The sequence below is a fragment of the Cavia porcellus genome, unplaced genomic scaffold (assembly GCF_034190915.1).
Source record: "Cavia porcellus strain 051 isolate PalLab524CR breed Dunkin Hartley unplaced genomic scaffold, mCavPor4.1 scaffold_23, whole genome shotgun sequence".
In the NCBI taxonomy this organism is placed as follows: domain Eukaryota; kingdom Metazoa; phylum Chordata; class Mammalia; order Rodentia; family Caviidae; genus Cavia; species Cavia porcellus.
Genome location: NW_026947506.1, coordinates 44,732,545 through 44,750,401, shown reverse-complemented (window position 1 = coordinate 44,750,401; position 17,857 = coordinate 44,732,545). Strand labels below are relative to the sequence as shown.

Below are 17,857 nucleotides of genomic sequence, written 5' to 3'. Positions count from 1 at the left end.
CACTAGGAGAAACAAAAGAGAAATATCCCCTGACCTTATACTGGCAGAGGTGTTTTGTTTTTCGGTTTTTTTTTTTTTTTTTTGTTGTTGTTGTTGTTGTTGTTTTTCTTAGATCTCAAACAACACCAGAAACAACAGCAAAGCTACACAAGCAGAATTACATCTTCTGCACAGACAAAGAAACAAGCAACCATGGGAGAAGCACAGGACAGAATAAGATGGGCCATGGAGCTGGGCCATGGTGGGACATCGCTGAGGGCTGGGAAGGGACAGCACCTGGACACTGGGAGATGGGGAAACAAACAGAACAAGGGTGCACAGGAGTAGCTCGACCCCCAGACAGGTGCCTGGGACAGGGCTGACAGTCTGTGTCAGTCAGTTATTGACGTTTAAAAAGGAAGACAGCTGTTTGATTCATTTTAACATCTCACACTACTTTCTGCCACATTAATTATATCAAATCTCTACACTCTGTGCCTTTATACAATGAACTTGTGCTTATTTTTCAAGGTATGTATTTGTTTGCTGTGGGATTTGACTTGGGAGGAGATATAAAAGGAGCAGAGCCCAACTATAAAGGAAATTCCTGAAAAGATCTTACTAGCCTTATATTCTTCAGGTGTATTTTGTACAGGGATTTGAACCCAGGGCCTTTGCACTGAGCTACATCTCCAGCTCTTCTTTATTTTTATTTTGAGAGCTTTTACTAGGTCAGTAAATATGATCGAAGTGGGGTCACACATGATTGTCCTGCCTCAGCCTCTTGAAGGGCTGAGAGGACAAGAAGAACCACCACACCTGGGTTCCCCTGCATTCTTATAAAATCTCCCTGGCCTCCCTGACTATGCCTGGGCACTGTCTGACTTTCCTGCCATCCGTCTTTCTCAGCTCAGGTTTGCAGTAGAGTTCAAACCCCTTGTGCAGACCGGTGCATACCCGCCTCAATTCCTGTCCCCCCCTTCTCTCTCCCCTCCTCCTCTCCTGCCTCTCTCTCCCTCCCCCTCCTACCATTGGCCTTCCCCTCGGGCTTCTGCTGTGAGAGGAAGCCTGCAATGCTGCGTTCTGCAGGCGGGATTCACTGCCCTGCACCCCACACACTCAGCCCACGTACCTCGTGTCCTTCAAAGGTACTGAGTGATGGAGAGCATCCCTGTCCTTTGCTTGGGGGTTTCTGGTACTGGAGAGAGAGTAGTCGTGGGAGACTCCAGACTTCAGTCCACTCTGAAGCTTCCCCAGATTCTGCACACCTCTCTCCTGTTACTAAGCCACAAGTACCGAATCTTCTTGATCATAAACTGACCTTTGGGGCTGTGACTGTGTTCAGTGCTGGAGCACGTGCCTTGCGCACTTTGGGCCCAAGGTTCTACTCCTGGTACCAAAATCATCACCACCATCATCATCACCATCAACATCATCCTGACTTTTCTCTCTTGCCCCACACTCTCCATGTCTGGCCTCCCTCCTGCACCCCCAGCACCCTGGCTACCACAGGTCCTGATGCTCAGCCACAGGACGTCTGTGCCTGTGTCCCCCTTTCCCTCCCCGTGGGAGCCCTGCCCACCTGCCTTGCTCTCTAGTCCTCCATCCCATGCCCATCCATGCCCACTGCCCATGCCCAAGCTGGTGGTGACCCCTAGGAATATGGGGTACTTTGGGCACTGAGCTCGGTTTTGACCTCTGGGCATAATTTCATGTTTTTCTGCTCTCTCCCCAATGCCAGATACCCCCAAGTGGCTCCAGGTTTCTCTTAACTGTCCAGGTCCACCTCGGTCCCCTTCCTCTCCTTTCATTCTGTGGAGGGTAAGGCTGGCTGGCATGAAGCTTCACCTCTTCTCCCATGCCCCAAGTCTCACCAGGGGGTTCAAGATAAACCCCTCCATTTCAGTTCTGTCTCCCTTTTTCCAGATCTTAATTCATCAATTGACTTTACTCTTTTTTTTTCTTTTGGTAGCTCATATTGATCCCAGCCTTTGTACTGAGCTGCATTCCCAATTCTTCTCTTATTTATTTTTTAATTTGAGACAGTATTTTTCTAAGTCACTAAGGCTGGGCTTCAACATGGGATTCTACTGCCTCAGCCTCCCAAGAGTGCTAGGATTGCAGGCATGGCAACCACATGGGATTTATTTGATACTTTTGAATGTTCCAATTATGCTCACCTGCTCATCCCATCAGCCTGCTCTCCACTATTCCTTACTACACACACACACACCCACACACACACACACACACACACCCACACACACACACACACAGAGTTTTCTCATGTCTTCTACTTGATTTCCATTCCGTCACTCTGTCCCATCTGCCCTGTGGATTCAGCTGACGCCTGGACTCCCCTCCATGGTGACCCTGGAGCATTCCCTGTACCTTCGCTCCTGCCTGTCTGCAGGCTGAACCCCCTTCTGGGGCTGCAGTGTCCAGCTCTTCTCTCCCTGCCCTCTGCAGCCTTCTCCTGAGTCTCTGCCTCAGGCAGCACCTCGCTGACCACCTTGATCCATCAGGACTGAGTCAGGGTGAGGGTTCAGGCCCTGATGACTTCGCTGCTGATTTTCTCTGCAGCACTCTGACCTTTCCTGTGTGTAGTCACCTTCATGAGCAGACACAGCTGCCACCTCTGACCCTGCACCGGGCCATCTGTCCCCTTCCCTGCACAGAGAGCTCTTCTCCAGGGCGCTTCCACAAGGCCACCAGACTGAACAGGAAGTCATTCAGTAGAAAAGGCTGGGTCTTACATTTCAGGTTCTTAGATCCTCTCTTCCCCTCATCTCCAGCACCATGACCTCTTCTCTGTCTGCCTGACCCTTGTCATTGCTTCCCATACTCACCCGGGCCTGGCCTGGCTCACCTCTGAACTGTGACAGCTGTCCAGCCAGTGGGTCACTACATTGGGACTGGCCCTTTCCACAGAGTCACAGCTTACAGATCCACCCTTCTTCACACACCTTGGACCCTCAGATGCCTGGAAAGACGTCCCCTGGTGGTCAAAGTCCATCCTTCTTACCCGGTCAGTCACAGTCCAGGAGAATCTGACTTCAACCCATCTCTCCAGAGAGATCAGCTTTTTCCTCCCTGTATGCCACTCTGTGATGAAATTGGCCTGGTCTCTGCCCTGTCTGAACACACACTGCCAGGGCTGGGGCCCAAGCTCAGTGACAGACAGAGTGCTCAGCAAGAGTGAGGTCCTGGGGGCCACGCCCAGCACTGGAGAAGTAAAGCCCTGTCTTGCAATGCTAAAGCCCATGCTCAGCTTCCTGACCGCAGATGTCTGCCAGGCTGGTGGCCCCTGGGCTGGTGCTGTGACCTAGTGCGGGGCCTGGGCTCCTCATTAACAGGACTTAGCATCCAGTCACTACCTCTTACTAACTTGCAGAGGCCACTGCTGCTGATTTGAGAGGATATCAGCTTTCCAACCAGCAAGGTGGGCACATATGACCCATCCTGCAAAACTGGTGTGAAAATTAAACCCGGGTGTTAAATCTCTCATGGGGTTCCTGGTTCATCTCAGCCCCTTCATGCATGTCCCGCTGCCTTCCTCCTCCAGCTGACTCTGTGCATCTTCACACTGCTGTCAGTCACAGCATCTTAAATGCTTTATATCACCAGTTATCACTATGAAATCCTTATGGTTCCACAAGTGAATTTATGTTAAGAACTGGTCATCGCTGGTGCTGAGTCAGCAGTAGAGCTCTTGTCTGACATGAGCGAGGCTCTGAGCTCAATTTTCCCACATTGAAAAGATAGATTGGCAGGGAAGAGAAAACAAATACGGAACAGTGAAGGAATTTTACGAGAAAGTGAAAGCATGTGAGGATAATCACAGTGGTGCCTCTGTTTAGAAACTTAACTCTCTCCAGGACTCTGGTCACAAACTGAATTGGATAAGAACCGAATCGAATCCAATGGTTAGGTTCAAAGTGGACCGTAGGAGAAAATTTGATTCAGCTTTCATCAGTTTGGGGCCAGAATCATGGCAAGAATTAAGTTTGTGAACTGAGGTATCACTGTCCTTAGCATCCGTTTCTATGAGACTTAATATTTCAACAAATGTGTTTTGTGCATAAATTATGATTGATATGGTCTATTGTTGCTAACATTTCCTGTTTCATTCTTTAACGGAAAACCAAAAGGAAACTTGATAAATTATAATTTGCCCATTCAATTAAAGCAAATAAAGATTCCTTTGAACTAATAAATTAACTCTGCATTGTGCCATTTAACAAGATAAGATCTAGTAATCCACACTGATCCCTGCAGATAAGCCATGGGCTGAGGCCCCTGCATAAATCACATCACATCCCTCAGTGGGGTCTGTGTTCTCCTTTGCATAATCCTATACTGTGGTATCCTTAAAGTGGGAGTTCCTCTTGCTTCTGTAAGATGTCAGACAGCCACAGAAACTCTCTCCTGGCTTCTGTCCTTCTCCTGGGGGACAAGGCCATAGTCCTCAGAAAGTTGGACAACTCAGCTGGGACACAGGAGCAGGAAGCACCTACCCCTGTAGGCCCTCCTTGGCAGACCAGTGCTCCCTGGCAGACCGGCTCCCAGCAGGAGTCTGGGCTTTGTGCTTTGCTCTCTTTCTCCACACCATCCCTGCCTCCTTCATTTAAAAGACACTGCTCTTTTGAAAGCAGTGAATTCTGCTGCACAAAAGAGAACCTTACCATAAGGTCTCCAGTCCATGTCTGGGGGCAAGTGTCTCCACAGAATGAGGTTGTTCAGATGATTGAGGTAGGAAGGCAGGGAGTGAAAGCTCTTCTGGTTAAACCACACCTGGAAAAGCACAGGTGCATTAGTGCTCTCCTCCAGGTGCGTGCTCCTCAGTCTCTCCCAGGTGCAGGACTGCAGGTGTCAATCAGCACCCACAGCACCTGAGGACTGGACATCAGCCTGGCTGACATCAAGCAGCCAATTCCAGGCTGCTAATTTTATATTTATCTTAAGCATATAATTTACAGCTAAAATAGATTAATTTTTCCCAGAACAAATGTGAATGTTGTGGCTAATCATAGTCTCGGAGGGAACAGGGAACTGAAGCCTGACATGTTTCTTCCTCTCCTCTTCCTTGGATGGTGAGCTAATGAAATTTGACCTGCAAATTCAAACCATGGAAGATGATCAGAAGGAAAAAATGACTTTCAAATTAATAACACAATGTAGGACGTTATTCCTCAAAATAAATTGGACCCAGGGGCTGGGGGTTTAGCTCAGCGGCATAAGCACCTGCCTTGCAAGCAGGCGGTCGTGAGTTCGATCCCCGGTACCGATAAAAATGAAAAAGACCAAAAAAAAAAAAAAAAAAAAAAAAAAAAAAAAAAAATAAATTGGACCCAACATTTGCTGAGCATGGAGAAGGAAACTGCCCCTCTTAGTGAGGAGCAAGGTGTGAGAGGAAGTGAGAGAGAGAGAGTGTGTTATTAAAGCTGGATAATAAGTATCACAAGGGCTCTAATCAAACCATCACTACCTACATGGCAAAATCTCCGTGCTTTCCTGAAAAGTTGGCACTCAGCCTGGGAGCTGCTGAGTATCCTGTAGAAATACAAAGAACCAACCAGAACAGCAGATCTTAATTCACCCACCAAGGCGCTTGTCTCTCTACAGGGCATCATCTTTTGCAAGAGAGGATCCACTGGTGGGCACTGAGGCTGCCCCAGCAAGTGTACCTGCTTCAGGGGTCACCAAAGTTTACATGAGGTAAGACCCAGACCTGCAGTCTCTGCCTGTACCACATCGTGCTACAACCAACCACGTTTTATCCAAGATCCTCTGGGGGCAGCTACTGTGTCCCTAGGACTGCTACGTGATCAGGGATCCTGGGATCCTTTAAAAACCAAAGCTGGACACCGCTGAGCAAGACAGCATTCTCCCTCTCTTCCTCTGCCCACCTCCTCCAGCAGTTCAGAAAGGAGAACCCCCTTCTCAAGTATTTTAACTCCACAGAGAAATTCTGGCCAGGCCCCCTTTAAGCTCCAAGGAGAGGGGGTGTTACCTTTTACTCATCGCTGAGACAAAATACCTGAAGCCCAAAGCTGGGAAAGGAAAGGTTTATTTCTTAAAGTTTTTGGAGGTTTCAGTCCACACTCAGTTGGCTCCAAGGCAGGGTGGTATGGCTGGGCCGCAGTTCATGGCGGCTGCCAACTGCAAGCAGGAACCAGCAAAGAGCAAGACACACCTTCTTCCTGCCATTACAACACATCCTGGCTCCACCCCTATGTGGGTGGAGCCCTGACACCATCAATCCAAGCACTAGACAATGAACCAATCACAAATGCACAATGCAAACTCATGAGGTCTGGGGGACACAGACATAAACCATGACGTTGTGAAGCTGGAAAGGTGCTCAGCGCAAAACTGGGGACATGCCATGAGAGTCTACAGACTGGGGCTAGGGCTGGTGAACCCTGCACCACAGACAACAAGGGCGGCAGATCCGAAGCAGCTGAAACCACAACTCTTGCTAAGGAGCGGAAGGGCCGAGCTCCTCCAGTAAAGAGGGCAGCTTCCAACTCAGCAAGCACAACTCACAGCTCAGAAGCAGGTCCAGCCGCTCCACCTGCCTTGCTAGAGGCAGAGCTCAGAGTTCCTTCCACACAGCTGGAGCTCCTCGGAGTCACCCTGGAATCAAGCCCACCCCAGGCATGCCTACACAGGCACCCTACTTTGGAACTCACAGATAAGGGACAGGCTCCTTTAGAAAACTCTGGCCTCTGGAAGCTGGGTTCCCCTGGACCCCACCTGAGATGCTCTGCCTTCTGTTTCTATTTTGGTTAGTGCATGCTTGCAGTACAAAAGGATAAAGTTCCTCATGGGGCGTTGGTACATGTACCTAACACATCTTTCTGTTTTTGTTCTGTTTTTTGAGTCAGGGTCTTGCTGCAGTTCAGGCTGACCTTGAACTAACTCACTATATACTCCAGACTGGCCTCAAATGCCTGGTGATCTTCCTACCTCTGCCTCCCAAGTGCTGGTATTACAGGGTGCACCATGCCAGGTTACCTAACACATTTTAATTCTTTTTATTTACCCTTCCCCCCATCTTTAAGAGAATCTCTTTTTTGAGAGATACAGTCTCTCTATGTATCCCAGGCTAGCCTTAAACTCAGGATTCTCCTGCCTCACCCTTCCAGGTACTCAGATTACAAGCATGAGCCACCACACACAGCTTGATCTTCTTAAATATTTAGCTGGAGGGAAAAAAATCATAGAACTAATGCTGGCCTTAGCCTGAGGACTAAGGCATTCAAATTTTGTTTTGTTTGCTCCACTTGTGTTGTTTCAGTCTCTTTAATCTATGTTTTAAAAGCAGGATGACTTCTTTACAACTTACAATGACACAGTCCTGTGGCACACAGAAAGGGAGGTGGGGCTGCTGGGGAGTCAGGAAGCTGGGGGGACAGGGTCGCCCTCCTCACCCTGCCCATCTTGTCCTCCTGGGCTGAGGGCTCAGCTCTAGAAGCCTTCCCATTCCTGGGCTTCCCATGCTCACAGCCAGCTGCTTTTCATGCCGCTCCAGACTGACCAGGCTCTGCCACTGGACTGGCTTTGGCTCCTAGCCTGTGACACTGGTAGCAGTTTAACAAGTGCATGTCTATCCTGCGGTCCTGCCTGGGCCTCTGATGTCACCCAAAGAGAGCACAGCCTGGGCCTCCCTACCAGAAGTCAAGACATAGGCTAAGCTGAACCCCACCTCACACCAAGCAAATTCCTCCAATTGTGTATTCCCTGGACAGTCTATGGACCTCACCCAACTTCTAGTCCTTGCCTCCTCCCAGCTCCCCTACCTGCTTGATCCAGCCTGGAGATCTCCCCGCTATGGGAGAAGTCAGAAAGGTACAGCCTACAGGACAGGACAGCATACTTGTCCCCCCATGTCCTACATGAACCAGACATGCAAGGGAACTGTCCTTCAGAGTGACCATCTGAAATTTGTGCTTCTTGGTTTAAAGCCAAAAATTAACTCTCCCTGTAGGAAACCCGCCCATCTCATTGGGCCATCCTCTGTCCCTCTCCCTCCTTCCTCCTATTCCTTTCTCCCTCTCTTCCCCTCCCTCTCTCTCTCTCCACTTTGACCTCTGTGCATGTGGCCTCTGGACATGCAATGGTCCCCTGAGGACCTGTTCACTTCCACCTTGTGTGTGCACAGATCTTAGGAGCCAAGGTGACCTGGCTGCCCACTGCCGATGAACCTTGCAGGCTGCTCCGTACATGGTGTGTAGTGTTGAGGCCTCTGAGGTTCCCTATCTCTGTTATGCAGCAATGCTGTGGTGAGAGACAACCCATGCGGTGAGAGCACCAGCAGGTACCTTACTGTCACAAAAGCTGGAAATGGGTGTCACTGCTTTCAAGGTCCACAAGTAGTGGACCCAGAGACACTCAGTGAATATAGAGGTAGTTGATAAAACCTGTGGGAATGCTGGAAAAAAATGCCAAGAAAACTGCTGTTGGCAACTATAACAAGTGCAAGGTCCTAAGTTTGATTTCTGGTACCAAAACTAACTAAATGAATAATAAAATAGCTACTGAAATTGTCAACTTTGAAGCTACAATGTGTGCGGTAAACCTGGGTTGGGGATTCCTAGGCAGAAAGTCAACAATGGCTTCAGAGCCAATATCCAGGGTGTGGCTCTGAGCACCTGTTAAGATTGCTGAGAGAAGGATGGTGATAGGGGATGTTCCTGGAGCACAGAGGCCTGGAGCTTACGGAGTGCTGCTCCTGGCTCCCTGATATTCCCTAAATCCCAGTGAGGGTAGCCTGCACCAACAAGAACCCCAAACTTGGCTTGCAAAGCTGAGTTATGGAAAAAGCCTCAGACACTGTGTAAGGCCCTCCAACCTGAAGCCAGGCTTGGCAGGGCTCAGTGTGAAAGCACTGTCCAGCTGGAAACAGAGTCCAGCTTTCTAGGATTAGCCAAGAGCACCCTCTTTACACCACACTGCGAGGCATTAGGGGCAGGAAGCACACGGTGGGCAGGAGGGGGAAGGGGCCTTGTGGGTGATGAGCTGACAACTCTGCCAGGGGCAGAATCAGGGCCAGCGTGAGCACAGCCCACAGTAGTCTGTGCTGCACCAGTGAGCCCCCATTCCACTCCTGTCAGTCTGCCTTCATCTGAGAGAGGTTCTACCAAGGTCTTCAGTAACCATAACCGGTGCACACTGCATGCTGACCTTAAAATTAGCATATGGGATTTTGCCATATTCGAGGAAAGGCTTTCCTCTCTTTTATCTTTCTCCTCCAAAGAGAAGCTTTCTAGAGCTGCCCTGTGTTCTGAAAAGAGGTCGTGGGATTTCTTTCTCCACTGTCCAGAGAGTGGAGCAGGAAGTTACTCTCCTCTCAAGACCATACTGAGCCACCAGGAAACACCTCCATCTCCAGAGTTAGGAGTCCTGGCTTGCAGAAAAGTTCCCAGGCAGTAGTGGGAAGAGATGAGCACTGAGGGGGCATTTACTCCAGGGGGGATAAAATCCAGGACAGGACACAGTGTGTGCCCCAAAACGGAGACAATGCTTAGTATGTGTTTGGATTTTGATGCAAAGCATGCATGCTCTAAAGGGTGCTTTGATTAAATAAGCTAAACACTCAGGATGTGGGTAAAGTAGCTCATGCTCAGGTTACACAAGAGACTTCTACAGGATCATGAGTCATAGGTTGTGCATATCATGGGCAAACTTCCCTTTTTTCTGCAAAAGGACTATGAAAATTGTACCACAGGTGTCTTGTGCATACAGCCTACAGGCAGAAAGGAACAGCTGCTCATTAAGCCCTGAAGGTCAACGCAATCATGTGATGGGACATCAGCCAGCCCAGCCTCCAGTGGACGCAGTAGAGGGCAGACTGCTCTTTACAGCTCACTGTGGCATCGGCCTCCTCGGAGCCCTAGAAAGACCCTCACTGCCCAGAGGTCCACATGCAACTCATTCGCATGCCTGCACCTGGCAAAACAGACATTAGACTCCAGGAAACTCTCCAGAAATCACAATTGGACACAGCTGGTTCAGTGCAGAAGGGCTGTCTAAAATAAGGCGAAAGGAAGGGGTGTCGGGGAGATCTGGCAGCCCCAACCCTTCCCAGGCAAAGTTATCAACCCACATTCTGGGTGTCTCACAGTTAAGATGCAACTGTGCACTGTAATTAAGATGGCTTTGGAGATAATCAGACTAAAAAGTCCAAGTGTGCACCCCGGAAAGAAACAGATTCCTTCCACAAGTTAAGTCTGTATCAATAATGGTGTGTATGTGTTCCAAAACACAAAGAAAATATGTCACAGGTGGTTTTTCTCCAAGGTACAAATGATGCCAGTTTCATACTGAGCTGTGAGTCTTTCCACTGCTTTGAAAGGAAGAGCAGTTTTCACGGACCTCAGCAGAAGAGATTTCTAAATCCCCACACTGTGACTTAGAATCTTCTTCTGGGATTAAATGGTGAAGGGTGACTGAGGAGGTTTTCACTGGGGATGACCAGGGGAAGGGCCTATAGGAAATTTATCCCCTGGGTGAACCTCCAGGTGCATGGGTCATCATCCAGCCCAACTTTCTCAAGCCCACTTGGAGGGTGCACATCGCTGTAGGAGCACAGAGAGGCCTCCAAGGACCTGCAGAAGTCTTGTGTCATCAGCTCTGTGGTAAGCCTGCGAGCAGGCACCATACTCGGGCTAAGCAAAGACAGGGCTCTGGGCCATTTCTGCACTGCTGCCCTAGCTAAACTCACGCCATCCTCTCCAGTGTCCCCTTGTCCTCTCCAGTGTGTGCCCAGGCATCACCACACTGTCCCCCAGGGCTGAGGATGAAAGCCTTGCCGCTGCCATCTCTGCCCATCTTTCTGGTTGTGCTAATCTCTCTTCTGGGAAGACCTGCCCTCCAGCCTTTGTCCCTGCAGGTGCTGAAGTCTCCTGTCCCCCAATCCCACAGCCCCAGCCCTCCCACCTCCTCTCTGAAGGCCCTCAGAAAATTTCCTAATGCGCAGGACAGTCCTGCCCAGGGCCCCTAAGACTGGTCCTGTGTCACTGCCTCTGTCTCTGTGTCAGTCGAGTCCACCCCATCTCCTTTAAGATGAGGAGTTCAGGTTTGTACACAAATGTTCCTTGGGCACGGGGATAAGAGTTCATTCCCAGTTAATGTGACTATGGGAACATTGAACACAAAGTGAGCTTCCTACTTGCATCACATCTGCTGGTCCTGTTCTGACCATAAAGATCAGTAACCCACTTGTCCTATTTCTAAACCACTGCAGGGACAACAGTTCAATTTTCTCTTCCAAGGGGATGTTTACACACAAGCAGCCTCAGTTCCAGCCCGGGACAGCATCTGTCCCTGCCTCCAACTCTGCTCAGAAACACCTTGCACTGCTGCTGCTGTTACTGCTGCTGTGATTGTTCCTGTTGATGTTGATGTTGGTTTTGTTACTGGACAGGAAGCCCAGCCCTCACCCTGAGCTGCATTCCAGGCCTTTTATTTTGAGACAGGGTCTCAGTCACCTCTAAGTTGCCTGGGCTGGGCTCAAGATTCCTATTCTCCTTCCTCAGCTTCCCGAAGCATTGAAACTGCAGGCCTGTGCCACTGTACTCCACTTATGTTGTGTTTTTAGCTGCTCTGGCTACTTTCTAAAACAGAGAGAAAAGGGGAGAAGCACCATTACCTTTGCCGGAGGTCTTGGTTTTGTGGCATTGGCATTCACGTCTTGAGCTCCACCTAGGACCCTCACTCCGAAAGACCAGCCGCCAAGGCTGTAGACAGTAAACACAGTGTCAGCATCTGACCAGGCACATGGGACATGGGAGGGCACGCAGGGGACATTCACCAGCTGCACTGGTCAGAGTAATTACATGGTTTTCTGCCAGGCCTGGGGCAGGACCAGGTGAGACACAGAGGGGGCGTGCCAGACAGGCACCCAGCACAAGCACTGCTTGGGAGAGGACTGGGAAGAGCAGACCACAGCTGAGCATATGCTGCTTGGAAGAAACTGCTTGGCCAGGAAATGCAGTCACCTGTGACCACGGCAGTGACCACAATGCTACACTGGACTTAGGTCACGGTGCTAGGAAGCCACCACTCTGGGGACTGCAGCCATCTCGACCCCACTGTCCCCTTGGCCCATCACCCTTCTCTGCTCCCTTCTTTCTCCAGTCTCCTACTACCTAGTCCTGGGAGGTGTTGGGACCAGAGGCAGGCGAGATTCCCCTCCCTTTGGAATTCCCCCCACACCCTATACCTCCATCCTGTATATTAAGTGCCCTGCATGATTTGGACCCTGGGCTTGTGAGCTCATGGCTCAGGCAGGTCTCCAGCGACTGATGACACCACACTGACTGTACTCCCAAAACAGCAGACTTGAGAGGCACTTAAGAGGCACTCAAAGGTGCCTCTTAAGCTTGATTTCCAGCCACTGGATAGAAAGAGATTTTCCAGTGGCTCCCTGGACCCACTGGAAAAGCTGAGACAAAGGGACAGGAATGTGACCTCCCCACATGGGCTGAGTGCCAACCACAGCCACGCAACAACCGTGTGCGCATAGGATGGTAACTCCTGGGATGCATACTTTCTGATCCGCCAGAAACAGCTTCTGAGTGTACAAGTTCCTAGCCTTGAGGAGTGAAGGCCAGGGCCACAGGCCAGGTGATGGACACTAGGAGATGGCAGCAGAGAGCTGCAGGGAGGCCACACTGAGATAGCTACGCTGGTATCGGGGGCCTGTGACACCAGGGCCAGCTTCCTCGCAGCCCACGTGGTGCCCATGTGTGTGATGCCACTTGTGAGCTTCAGGGAACTCAGAAAACTCAGCAGTGTGGCAAGCATTGCCCAGATTGAAAGCAAGAAGTTTTCAGAAATATTCCCCAAACTCCCAAACTTTCCAGGGAGGAATTTTAAAGTGGGAGTTACACCCCGCTCCCATGCTGCTGGGAACCCTAAGGAGAGGCACTGTTTCATTTTATGTCAGCAGCAGGATCCCTGTGGGCTCCTCTGCCTGGGCCACTGATGATGGAAATTGAGATGATTCCCCATCACTTCCATACCAGAAGTCAGCAGAGAGGAACCTGCTCAGGGCAGCAGTTGGGCTCTAGGAGCTGTGGGAGCACAGCTGGGGGTCAGACTTCTGAGTTTTGGGGAACATTTGCTTGTGAGACATTCTGTTTCCATGGCTCTGTGTCTGTGAATCCCAGCAAGCTTGGATGGAAAGTATTATAGAAAAACAGAATGTGTCTACATGGTGTGGACAACTGACCTTTGTCACCATTCCCTGAACATCATAGAGCACAGCTGTTTGCGTAGCAGCTACATCATACCAGACATGACAGTCATCTGGAGATAGTTTAGGGCACACAGGAAGTTTCAGGAACATTTCATGCAAATACTGTGCTACTTTTTATTAGGCCATGTTTGTGTCTTAATGTTCACCTTCCCTGAGCAGAGCTCGTGTGTGTGCATTCACATCTTCACTCTTTTTCCATCCCTTCCCCCTCCCTCCCTTTCCCTGTCCCTCCATTCCTTGATCCACTTCCCTTTTGGTAAGTAGTTTCCTATTATCTATCCTTCATTGTGTTCTTTATTTATCATCTGAGTTTCTCACATTAGAGAAACAATGTGATATTTAAATTTGTATGTCAGATTTATTTCACTTAACGTTACGGTCTTGAGGTACCTTCCTCATCCTACAAATGGCCATGCCTATCCTTCTTTAGGACACAGTAGTGCTCCATTTGTGCGATAATGTGTTTCTTTCTAGTCATCTGTGGATGGATGGATGGCTGCTTCCAGGGTGTGGCTCTGATGAATTGGGAATGGATATGCATGGACCACTGCAGATTGTACCTTCATCTCTTTCAGAAGACATCTAGAGAGTCCCTGATTCCATCCCTCCAGACAGCCAGGGGTAACTATAACCCAAAGATGACAGAAAAGACCCAGGGACAGTTCTGAACCCACCTTGGATTTTCAGATGGCACCAGTAAGTCCTGCTCCACTGGGAACTCGGAGAGATTGAACAGGGTGTGGCCCAGGTTGTTGGTCAGGTAGGGCGCCCCTGCACTTCTGTTCAGACACTTCTGCCATTGTTCCCAAACAGATGGAAAAGAAAAATTATGAAAACCCACACACTGGTTCTCCAACATTGCTTTAAACTAAGCGTGACTTTCCCTGGCTTTTGATTTTTAATAAACTACTCCAGCCTTGGTATGCACTGCGATTTCTCAATGTCTTTAAGAGTCCCCTGCATTTGAGGATTGTGGGGAATTCCACAGAGATGAGCATTCAGTTATATCTGAGGACTTCAGTCCTTCTCTGTGTGTAGGTTCCAGCGGATCTGTGAGAACTGGAAAGGGGAAAGTGTTTCCACCGGGTGATCTTGGGTTTGATAAAGCTGAGAGAGAGGGGTGTCCAGGGGGAGGTGGGCGGCAGGAGAGCTCCCAGGCCTGTGCTCCCCTCCTAAGTGTTTGAAGTGGAATTCATGCAGCCCTTCCCCATGGCTGGGACAGTGACAGCTCCAGGTTGGACCCAGAAAATGAGCACCAAGCAAGGGAGGAGCCAAGGGTCACCCCAGGAGGCCACAGAGGTACACAGCTGAGGTAATGCTTTTGCTTCCAGAGCAGTGGAGGAGAAGAGAACACTGCCCCTTTCCTTCAGGCCCTGGAAGTGCCTGTTCTCACCTGCAGAAGAGGAAACAAAACCAGCTCGACCTAGTGTATGGCTTTGCTGTTAGTTTCAAAAATGCATTTTTTAAAAAAGCATAGAGAAGTAACAAGGTTATTGAGGCTGAAAGTATTATTTTTAGGCTTCTGCTAGACAGGCCTGGGGGAAGACATGAAAAAGAAATATCCTTGTTGTCAATTAGAGTTCAGCCAGACTCTCACTCCCAAGTGGGATCAGAAAAAGTCAAACCCAAGGAAACAGAAAAATCACTGTTGCCAGAGGCAGGGCCAGTGGGGATTAGAGAGATGTTGGCAAAGGACAGGAAACATCAGTTACATGGGAAAATATGTTTAAGAGAGTGATGAGACCCAAAATGTACAGTAAATATTGTAATAAGAGAGGGAAAGAAAGTGCTCAGAAGGACACAACAACTGGGATGGGGGGAGGAAAAAAAGGAAGAACGGAAAGGATTTTACATATACAAAAGTATGGATTACATGTATGCTAGATAGATAACTGTACTGCTAATCTCTGTTAGGTCATCAAAAGGAACAGTTTGTGCTGTTGTTGTTTGATGGATCATTTCTGAGCCTGGATTTTGTAACATGCACAACTACTTCCAAGATGACAATATGCAATATATTAACTAATTAATTAGTGTTAATTCCCTACTTTTTAAAAATTCTGTTTCATTTCTACCCTTTTTTCTGTTTTGCTTTTTAAACTATGAAACAAAATTAGAAAAATAAAAAAGAGTGCGATGTGGTGACTGCAGTTGAAAACAATGTACTGTGTGTCTGAAAACTGCTAAGAGAGTGCTTTCCAGTCGTGTTCACCACAGAAGTGTGAGCAGGTAACACGTGGTACAGAGCCACCTTACGCTGTTTAACATCTGCACCCTCTCTGGAAAAGCTAGACTCAGCCACTCCAAAATACATGCGGGTGTCACAAAGGCGCTGTACACTGTATTCGATTTCCACTTGTCAACTGAAACAGGTGGGTGAATAATGCAGCCAAGCCAACTATCAGGCTCACTGATTAACACAGCAATCTTCAAACTTTCTCTGCTCCTAGCATCTCTTCCTCTAATTCATAGTATCAGTGCATCAAGTTAACGTCTTTCTGCAATGCTAATGTGATTTTTCCAAGTCCTGTGCTTCATTCATTATTTCTGAAACTTATTTGGCTGCAGAACTTTCCACCCGAAACCTTTTATTCTTCCGTACACTTGCTGAACCTTCATAGTTCCTGTGTATCAGAAGCGATTTAGGGTCAAGAACATAAAGCACTTTGATATTTATCCATTTGTTCCTTAGTCACCAGCATGCCATCTAATCGGAATAGACTTTGGTAGCTGGTGAACAAAAGCTCCTGATACAACAGGACACTCAGTCAAGGCTAAAGCATAAAAACGCAGAAAAACATTACAGGGTTTATGAGTACACAGAAGATGCAAGACAGAGAGAAACAAATAGTAGTGTCCCCCAAAACAATTCTTGAGCAGAAGCGAGCTGGTCAGAGCAAAGGAGCCTCAGATACAGGTGAGTTCAGGAGGCACCGGGCCAACAGCAGCTCTGCTGAGCCTGGCAGCTCTGGGGCCACCTCTCCGGGGCTGGGTTCTGGGTTCCTGTTCTCCTGAATTCCCAACTTTGATCTGAGAGAGGCAAGGAGACCCCAGCTCCGCAAAGCAAGCTTTCTACAGTCACCAACAACTGCGAGGACCACAGCTTTGCACTGCTAAATAGAAAGGGCCACACTCTTCTTGTGGCCATTTCCCTTATAGATCCTCAACTTGGATATTTCCCCTTTTTTAGATAAATGACAGTTGCCGCATGAGCCACATGAGCCTTGTACTAACTAGTTGTGGAGATTTCCCTTGAGACAAGTTCCAATCAGATCTCCACACTGATTTCAGCATGTTTCCCTTCACAGATCAGGCAGTGACATCCTTCACATTAAGAAGGGAAGATTGTTAAGTGTGGTGGTGCAAGCCTGTCATCTTAGCTCTCAAGAGGCTGAGGCTGAGGCTGAGGCTGAAGTCACTGTAAGTTCAAGACCAGCCTGGGCTACATGGTGAGTGCAAGGCCAGTCTGTACACGCAGTGTGACCCTATCTAAAAAAAAAAAAAAAAAAAAAAAAAAAAAAAAAAAAAAAAAAGAATAGACGATCTAGCTCTACACACTCTGTGCAACTTAGTCACACATAGGGATGCTGAGTGGAATCTTAGCTGTTAATATCCAGCTCTCAGAACTCAGATAAAACTATGATGAGCACCTGGAGGTCACTGCACCTAAAGCCTGAGGAAATGCACCGCTATGGGATGATTCTGGCTTCTCATCATTAATGGAAGACAACTCACCAGCTTCATTAAGACCTCTGGGGTGGTGGGGGCGTTAGTGAGCAGCTGCAGGAGGCCAGGATTTGTTGGATTCTGGGATTACATGGTGAAATTTTTCCTAGCAGCAGCCAATCAAGTGAACCAAAAATTCACAGTGACTTGGAAAACAAAAGAGAGGACTTTGCAGTTGGAGAAAAACTCAATCTTTTTCTTTTTTATTGGTACCAGGGATCGAACTCACGACTGCCTGCTTGCAAGGTAGGTGCTTATGCCACTGAGCTAAATCCCCAGCCCCATCTTTTTCTCTTGAAGTTCTTGTTTAAAGATTAAAACTGCTGCAGAGCTTACCAGGCAGCCACAGGAATCCTGGAATTCAGAGGGAGAAAAGGGGTCCCTGTGCCAACATGAAGAATTCATCCTAAAGAACAAAAGAGACACCTGGAGTGAACCTCCCATCACAAAGCTGTTTTATTTGCTTAAAAGAGAGTTGGGGCCCAGGGAGCAAACCCCACAAGATGATGCCTCCAGTGCCTGGGAGGCTAAACTCTGTATTCCTCCTCACAGCATGAGCTGCTAATCACAGGGCAATGCTTTATCACGGGACCAACACTTCCTTCATGGGACAGGAGCTCGCTCAGCTTCCTGTGCTGGGCCTACCAGCCTAGCTCCCAGACTTTGCAGGGAATTCCTGGGCTTCGGTGGGGGGCAGAGGTGCACTGTCCCATGATGAGACACCAGGAGGCCATTCATTAACAAACCTAGCAGATCCCTTTCTGTGGCATGACCCAGGGACTTCATTACCCTGCAGGTGGCAGCCAGGATGACATCTCCACTACAAGAAGCTCGGGATGGTGGAGGGTTAGGAAAATGTACAGCAGTGGTTCCAAAGCTTTTTCT

At 48.8% G+C, this 17,857-nt stretch overlaps 1 protein-coding gene across 1 annotated transcript in view; it reads right to left on the bottom strand.

Annotated features, from left to right (window-relative positions):
- Abca13 (ATP binding cassette subfamily A member 13) overlaps positions 1-17,857 on the bottom strand; it is a 312,721-nt gene that overhangs the window by 88,078 nt on the left and 206,786 nt on the right. Inside the window, 4 exon segments of the mRNA XM_063233618.1 lie at positions 4,665-4,773; positions 11,636-11,723; positions 13,921-14,039; positions 17,309-17,378. Coding sequence (XP_063089688.1) covers positions 4,665-4,773; positions 11,636-11,723; positions 13,921-14,039; positions 17,309-17,378 — 386 coding nt within the window.